Here is a 9,143-nt window from a genome sequence, read left to right on the forward strand (position 1 = left end):
GTAGCGCCATGTCCATGAGCACGGAGTCATTAACGGCCGGCGGGCTTGACGTAGGAGAGGCCGGCTGGCCAAGCGGGCGAACTGGTTCTGGATCAAGGATGGACACTCTCCAGACACCGGAGGATCCCTTCCCTCCAGCTTGTCTGGGAGGTCCACAGGGCAATGGTAGTTGGCCCCAATCCAGAACAGCAAGTTAATTGTGGCATTGTCCAATGCCATAGTAGTAGCGACCCCACAGAATTCCCAGGCGAACTCTATTAAGGGAAGATCCCTGCAGGCTAGAGCGGAGAACCAAGCAGCAATATCGATGACTGCAGAGAGAAATATGAAAACAAAAAAACTGAAAAGAAACACGGGGAGAAGAGGCCAGTGACTTTTTGTTGGCCTGGAATTCTGTCACGGTTTCCTACTGTGCGAGTAAAGCGAGGAGACGCAGAGTCGAATTCAAACTTAATTACTTTAATAATATCCAGGGAAACAGGAATCTCACACAGCATGGTGCTGACATCAACAATTCCAGACAAAGGAGAACAGAATGGCTAGAACTCGAAAAGGGCAGATAACGAGGGGCAGACAGGTGAGGAGGATAACTAATAATGAGAAACACCTGGAACTAATAGAACTAAATGGGGATAGGAACAGGAAGGACCAAATAGAGACAAAAAGGAAGTAAACAGGAACATACACATGACAGTTTCAAGCTAATGTCACACAAAACAAAATATGACATTACAAATGAAAGCATATGACAATAACACATATAGAACCCCCCCCCCCCCCCCCCCATACTGCATATGCTACTGTATGTCAATATTTGGGTATACTGGTAGCAAAATCTGGGAAACAGAGTGGGTGTCATGCATCATTGCTGGTTTCATGGCATCATTTCAGAAGTAAGGGGGACAGAAATGTGAATGAGAACAACTCCCACACACACCCTGTGACTCTCTTTCCCGTTTGGGCATTATATAAAGCTCAGCCCAGACTCAGTGGAGTTCATTCTCAGAAATATACAAACAATGACCGTTCACTATGAATAGACTAATATTTGCCTCTTTGCTTCTTCATGGAGCATCTCAAACTGGTAAGAAATTTTCATTATCAGTACTTAAGTCTATTTATGCAACACATTATGCATTTCTGTTGAGCATTTCTACATTTAAACACTGAACATATTTATATTTGGTCTGATTAATGTTTTTCTCACGTTATAATTCTACACTATTGTGTTATGTGTTGTTGAATGCATCACAGGAGGACAAGAGGCTGTAGCACACTCTTATCCGTACATGACTTCACTTCAGTGAAATGGAAAACATGAGTGCGTTGGCTTTCTGATCTCCAGACAGCGGGTGATGAGTGCAGCACACTGCTTTCAGGATGGGTATGTAACACATCAACACTAGTGAGCTGTCCGACAGCATTGCAATGCAAAGTTGAAGTGATTTCAGCAGCAAATATTTCACCATTTCAGTTCCTTCACTCTCAGAAAAAAAAAGGTACAAAATCTGTCACTGGTCCACACATGAACATCAACACACACACACACACACACACACACACACACACATATATATATATATATATATATATATATATATATATGTATAGAAGACTGTTGTTGCTGCTGTTGTTTTTGACAGCTGGATATCAGTAGTATCACCAGTGAAATTCCAGCGTGAAGGTGGGTTTGACCCAGAGGAGGCTGCTGATGTGAAAACAGTTGGGTGGGGTTCCTTGAACAACCTGGGAGGAAGACCAGACAAACTGCAAGAGCTCACTATCAAAGTCATGGAACGATGGCTCTGTGGCCGCGGTGACTACTATGGAACAAAGTTCACAAATAACATGCTCTGTGCTGCAGAAAGACGAAAGGACACCTGTGATGTAAGTTCACTGCAATAGTTCATAACGCATTTCAAGATGAAAATGACCACTGTAAAGTCTAATACATGACCTCGCTCATTTCTGCTGTCTTTTGGTCTAATAGGGTGACTCCGGAGGTCCTCTCTTATACAAGGACATTGCTGTGGGAATAACCTCTAATGGAGGGAAGAAATGTGGCTTCATCAAAAAGCATGGAGTCACTGTACATGTTCTGTTATTTTCTACATTAATAAAACATTTTCTACGTCTACCTTAATCTACTCACAGTGGGTTTGTTTGTTCATTTTCAAAAATATCATTTTTACAAAAGTGTGTCATCAAAACCACTATTCAGTGTCTATATACAAAGAAAAAAGCCCAAAACAGACAATACATAGCATTAAAGGAAATGCATAGAAATAGACAGCCCAAAGATGTTCATTCTTCCAGGCCAAACATACCACACATTTTACGCACATACTGTACATGTTATACAGTTATATGCAGGCAAGTGCAGAGGGGGGTCTGGTGGGTGCTTGAGCACCTGCCCCTTTTCCCCTTGATTCCCCTTAAACAATTTTAATAAACTCATGTCCAATCGAACTATTAATAAAATTAATTAATAATAATTTAATTTAATGAAATGATCCACATGATGACCCTTCACCTGATGATCTCATCTGTGATGATCGTTCATGTTCAGACACCTTTAGTAATTTAGTGCGCTGCCAGCATGCCTTCAGTTTGCATGCCTTTTTTTAGCACCTAATAAAGCAGGATATATATTTTAGATTTCCTACACTAAATTATATGTCAGTCAGTACTGCATTATTAATATAGTTTATTTATTACCTGGAGAAAACTATAAATATATAAACTATAAATATATGAAAGTAATCGCAATCGTGTGTTTATTGTTTTCACGTTTCTTCAGTAAAAAGGTTTTTGCTTATTATTAAACTTAGCTACAGCGATAGCTGGATGGTTTTGTCCATATTAGGGATTTCCTGCATGTCACTATAGGTCAGAGGTGGGTAGAGTACCCAAAAACTGTACTCAAGTAAAAGTAAAAGTACTTCTAGAAATATTTACTCAAGTAAAAGTAAAAGTACTAGTCTTGAATAGTTACTTGAGTAAGAGTAAAAGAGTATCGGATAAAAAATCTACTCAAGTAGTTAGTTACTAGTTACTTTGGGTCATATATACTGTACTGAGCCTATTTTTATTTAGATATATAGATAAAATGTATGTAATGTATGTGTGCATGTATAAATGTATATATTTCATCAGCCTTTACTCCAATTTATGTAATTTATTATAAAACCCTGTCTGTTTACTTAAGTAACAGATATAGGTGTCATGCCATAACATATTTTTAATACGACTGACTTTATATTAAATGTGAATTTAACATTGAAAGTTAATGTGATATAAATATTGCTACTAATCTTTCATTGTTCAGAAAGAGAGCAAATAACATTTACATTATTAAAGATCATTTTCACTGACAGTCTACATTTCAATCACTCTCAGAAACTCCCATTAAAATCACTGAAACTGTTAACACTGTGAAATCAATATCTTAATTAAAGATTCGTACACACATCTGCACTTTGTTGTTTCTGCGAGAGAATTCGCCAGAAAGAGGTATTCAGTCAGCGAGCGAGTGAAGGAAGCACCGGCATTTCAGCGATGACTCATCTGAACACCCCTGATTGGCCAATGCTTTAATAAGCTCAATAGAATCATGTGTGATTTGTTATAATGCGCAGCGCGGTATAAACGCATCTATCTCTGGCTAAGCCTCAGCAAACAATCACAGATCTGAATTTAGCAGCTGATAATATGACTCGCTGAACGTACTTGCACCAGTGTGATTGTATTAAAATTAATAAAATCTTAATCGGCTATTTTTTGTCTTTTGGAAGCTGCATTCAACTTGACTCCCCTCTTTTATAAGCCACACACGTACAACAAACTAATGTCACAGTGGTATCGTGTACTGTAATCGAATGTAGCCCAAGTTATTACCTGTTAAACAGTAGACAGCACACGCGGTGTTCATCAAATAAGGATCTCCATCGCTAGCAAATAATAGCTTTTGCAGATTTCAATTCAGTGCAGTTCCAGCCACGTTTTCAACGCTCTTTCTGTTCTTAAACGTTACAACTCCGAGTGAACCACTTCAGATGCTCAGCGCGTGCGGCAGGGAACTGAACGACTCATTCAAACTGATTCATGAACCAATTCACTCGTTTGCCAATTGGTTTGATCAAGCCTTTGAACAGTATTGACTCAAAAGAATGAATCATTCGCGAATGGGCATCGCTCATTGCCCAGAGAAAAGTAGACGGCGCGTTTGGAATAAACTGAAGCATTATAACATTTATTGCATTAAGATAAAGTAACGACAGGAGCGTCGCCCACAGTAACGAAGTAAAAGTACAGATTTTTCCCCAAAAATTTACTCAAGTAAGAGTATAAAGTACCCATCTTTACATATACTCCGAAAAGTATTCGTTACCCCAAAAAATTACTCAAGTAAATGTAACGAAGTAAATGTAACTCGTTACTACCCACCTCTGCTATAGGTTATTACTTCTATGATTCTGTTTTGGAGTTTTTCTGCGCGACAGCACCCTCTGGCTTCGAGTGTGAATTAATCATGCACTTCATAAGAGTGATCTGCGCTCCTGATAGTCACATCTCCTCATTTTGGATACAAATAAAACATCAGGTCATTCAAAGACTATCAATACTGTCTCTTTGAATTTAAATCTATATTTAAATCTAAAAACCTCTATGTGAAGACAACGGTCCAAATAAAGTGCGGGGGATGAATTTACATTTTATTGAAATTTAATATTCATTAAATGTAAAAAATGCAGCTAATGTAGTTCTACACACAACAATATAAGCAAAGGTAACTGTTCTCTTTCATTCTTGTTTTTTGATTGGGAAAAGTCTAAAGCGCGTCGACGGTTCTGTTTTTTTTATGTTATCTGACTAAAAACTATTCACACTTTGAACTATTATTATAACAGTAATTATTTTAAAAAAGTAGAGTGGCTTAAAAACAATTATTACAACACTGGTAAAACAGGCTTATACAGATTATCTCATCCTCTGAATTATACTTATCAATCCTATTTTTATTATCATTATCATTTAAAAATGTATAAATTCAGAACACGATTAGAATAGAATTCTATTTTAAATAAGACATAAATATTTGTTTTCCACAACAATAACAACAATAGTGTTTACAACAGCAAAACCACCATACCCTGTAAACTCAATAATAATAATATTTTTCAGTTCATAATTCCAGATTAATTAAGAGGTGCAAAGAAACAATTATTTAACTTTTAAACCTAAAATGTTCTTTTCTGTTCTTTGTTTCTTTTTCAAAACTGCGTCATGGCATTTGCTGCTATATCAATACAAAAGCATCCATTTCAATACACATATCAGCAAGGAGTACTGCCCTATTAAAAGCCATGCTACATGTCCCCCTTTTATACTTTGAGCAGCTGCCCCTCCAAAAGTCTCTGCACACAGCCCTGAGTATGTGCATACATGTGATATGAAACCTCCCCAGGGTCCTACTACTCACACCCACTCCAAACAAGATTCGAACCTGGGTCACCAGCACGAGAGTTAAGTGCACTAACGAGGAGGCTAAAGACTGCAGCCCCAAGCATCAGTGTCTAGTTTGCCTCTTGAGATCAGGGGAGTGAAGTTTTACCTGCACATCACCTACCAGCTGGCCTCCGTGCCAAAAGTGCTTTGCACATAAACCAGTATTACAAACAACATCCAGCCAATACCACATTACCAATCCACACAGATGTTTCACACAAGATTATAGGCCATTCCACAGCACTGGACACATTATAACTTTAAAAGCTTGATCACCTTATTGTTTGGGTCTCGTTCTTGGTATGACAATTAATTTTACATTTTCTGATCTCAAAATTCTAGTTGGTTAATAGGTATTAAAAAATCTTAACCAAAAATCTAAATTTTGAAATCAATTCCAAAACAGACAGGCAACCAATGTAATGAAGACAGAATCAGAATCTCTTTTACAGCATGTGGCTGACAAAAAAGGCTAAATATAATTATATTATACTATATTATATTATATTATATTATATTATATTATATTATATTATATTATATTATATTATATTATATTATATTATATTATATTATATTATATTATATTATATTATATTTGACAAGAGCAAAATCTAAAGTTATATTTTGTCAGTATTTGCCATAAAAAAGCAAACCAAAACTGCTATACTTCTCATCATTTCTAAGAAATAATATTAGGAGGAAGTAGAAGTAGACAGTTTTTGCAATGAGACTCACTAGCACAAACTGATAAGAGTAGTGATCTTCTGTATTGATAGATAAAATATTTCCACATGTTCTGACAGTTCAACGGCATGATGTTACACTTTTATGGATTTGCATCTAATATGTTGCAATGATAAACTGCTCACTGTGTTATGTAACACCGTCTACACCGGATGCGAACGGCGCGATGTGGCATGACAAAATACTACAGAGTCATGACCAAAAGTTTTTGCAGTGAAATAAATTTTGTTTCGTAAAGTTTGCTGCTTCAGTATTTGTAGATTATTTTTCACGTTTTTATGGTATACTGAAAAATAATGATAAGGATATAATACGTTTTAACGGCTTTTATTGTATGAGTCAATATTTACAGTACTGACCCTTGTTCTTCATAACCTCTGCAATTCGCTCTGGCTGGATATTAGCTTCTGGGCCAAATCCTGACTGAAGGCGATCCATTCTTGCCTTATTAGTTCTCCGAGTTGATCACAGTTTGTGGGCTTCTGCTTGTCCACTCACCTTTTGAGGACTGACCACAGGTTCTCTATGGGATTGAGATCTGGGGAGTTGCCTGGCCACGGATCCAAAATTTCAATGTAGTAAAGGAAACTTTATCAGAGAAAATAACTTTGCACCAGTCTTCTGCTGTCCAATCCTTGTACTTCCTGCAGAATGTCAGTTTGTCTTTGACATTTTTATAGGAGATAAGTGGCTTCTTTGCTGCCCTGCTTGACACCTTGGCCTCAATGTGTGTGCAGATGCTCTCACACCAACCTGCCGCCATCCCTGAGCAAGCTTTGCACTGCTGGAGACACGATTCTGTAGCTGACTCCTCAGGAGGAGAGGGTCCTGCACTTGCTGGACACTCTGGGACATCCTGAAGACTCCATCACTGCAGTCGAACCTCTCTCCTTGAAGTTCTTGATGATCCAGTAAATGTTTTTTTTTGTTTTTTCAGGTGCTATATTATTTTTAGCAATTTCCTTGCATGTGAGGCCATTATGATGCAAAGCGTTGATGGCTTCACATGTTCTTTGGAGGTAACCATTGTAACAAAAACACATTTTTTTTTTTTTGTCAAGTTCAGATTTGTTTCGGCTAAAGTTGTACTCTGTTGTATTTTTGTACTCTGAATCAAAATGTACATTTTTTTTATTTTAATTAAAAAAAAAAAAAACTTATACATATACACACACCAAAGCTGGACAACAGAAGACTGAAAAAACCTAACAACAGGAAACTAAACCTACAGTTCACACAGGCTCACCAAAATTGGACAACTGAAGATTGGAAAAAGGTTGCTTCATTTAATGACTGTCAATTTCTGCTGTGACATTTGGATGATAGAGTCAGAATTTGGTGTAAACACAAAGGCATGGATCCATTCTGCCTTGTATCAACGGTTCAGGCTGCTGTTGGTAGTGTAATGGGATGGGGGATATTTTTTGGCACACTTTGGGCCCATCAGTATCAACTGAGCACAGTTTAAATGCCACAGTATACATAAGTATTAACTGACCATGTCCATCCCTTTATGACCAAAGTTTACCCACAGTTCACAGTCACCAGATCTCAATCCAATAGAACACCTTTGGGATATGCAGCCAACTGTGTGATGTTATCAATATGGACCAAAATCTCTCAGGAATGTTTCCAGCACCTTGTTCAATCTAGGCCTTTAAGAATTAAGGCCTTAACTCTTAAAGGTAAAAATGGAGTCCAACCTGCTATAAGGTGTACTTAATAAAGTGGCTGGTGAGTGTACAGTATATTCCAGTATTTATGTAAACACAATATCTCGACTCTAGGAGGCATTCCAAGAGCCATGTATATTCACAACAGAAGACCTCTGCCATCCAAATGTTTTTTTTTATTATTGACATCATGCTTTTGCAAAGAATATGATGTGTAAGTCAGATAAGGGAAGCAATTGCTTTTAGCAAGTTAGAGATCTTGAATATTCACAGCTGCGGCCATGGTTGGCATTTGCTTGCTTGCTTAACTGCATGTGTTAGCTAGTCATGATGCTCAGCTCTTAACAGTCTGAATCAGATATCAACACAGTGAAGAAGAACAGACATCACAAAAGGAAGTCAATTCCTCTGGGTCCACAATGCTGTCTAATGGCTGACCTCCTGTTTCTGGAGCAGTAAAGTTCACCAAACATGTCAAGTAAAACATTGTGGAGGAGCTCAGGAAAGACATTTTCTTTCTAGTCAGTTATGGTAGGTGCAAAGTTGTACTTGAGTCTGTTCAGCAACTTAACCCAGCCATCTAACCAGGGGATATCCTTTTCCATCATCCTGATACAGTGTCAAAAGTGCCTGTGCTTGCCAATTTAAAGGTACTGTAAACATAAGCTGGATAATAAAATTTGGACAAGAGAGGCTTGTCCGAGGTTGTCTTTGGCAGAGGTTTTTTGTGCGTATAAAGAATATTCAGCAAACTGCCTGCCACTTTATCGTTGTGTTATCACACACAAAGCCGTCTACCAAAGTTCCTGTTTTTCTGTTTTTGCTTGTCTCAGACCTACACATGATTTTACTCTGGTATGTTGCAAAAGTGGTTAGTGGTTCTTCATCTCTAAAGTGAAGCATAAATTAACCAAAAAGATTACAAATATAGACCCCCCCCCCCCCACCTCCCATCCCAACCACCACCCAAAATAAAAACTGGATGTGCTATATACCTGTCAACATTTGGATATAATGGTGGCAAAATCCAGGAGATGGGGTTGGGGATTGGGGGTTGCACATAATTGCTGGATGCCATCATTTCAAAATTGAGGGGGACATAATGTCAAATGTAATACATTTTAATTATTTGTTTTTTTTCCCTTATCTCTTATTTTAATTTGCTAAGAAAACAAATACACTCTGATAGACTAGTAATTTGTATATTGTAATTAA

The 9,143-nt window shown here is 37.6% G+C and overlaps 1 protein-coding gene across 1 annotated transcript; it reads left to right on the forward strand.

The window, feature by feature from the left end:
* The first annotated feature begins 1,032 nt into the window (after positions 1 to 1,032).
* LOC132110337 (trypsin alpha-3-like) lies at positions 1,033 to 2,143 on the forward strand. The gene is given in 4 exon segments (XM_059516882.1): positions 1,033 to 1,084; positions 1,323 to 1,609; positions 1,612 to 1,887; positions 1,991 to 2,143. Coding segments are annotated over 4 exon segments (768 nt in total).
* Positions 2,144 to 9,143: the final 7,000 nt, after the last annotated feature.

The sequence above is a fragment of the Carassius carassius genome, chromosome 30, assembly GCF_963082965.1.
Source record: "Carassius carassius chromosome 30, fCarCar2.1, whole genome shotgun sequence".
Lineage (NCBI taxonomy): Eukaryota > Metazoa > Chordata > Actinopteri > Cypriniformes > Cyprinidae > Carassius > Carassius carassius.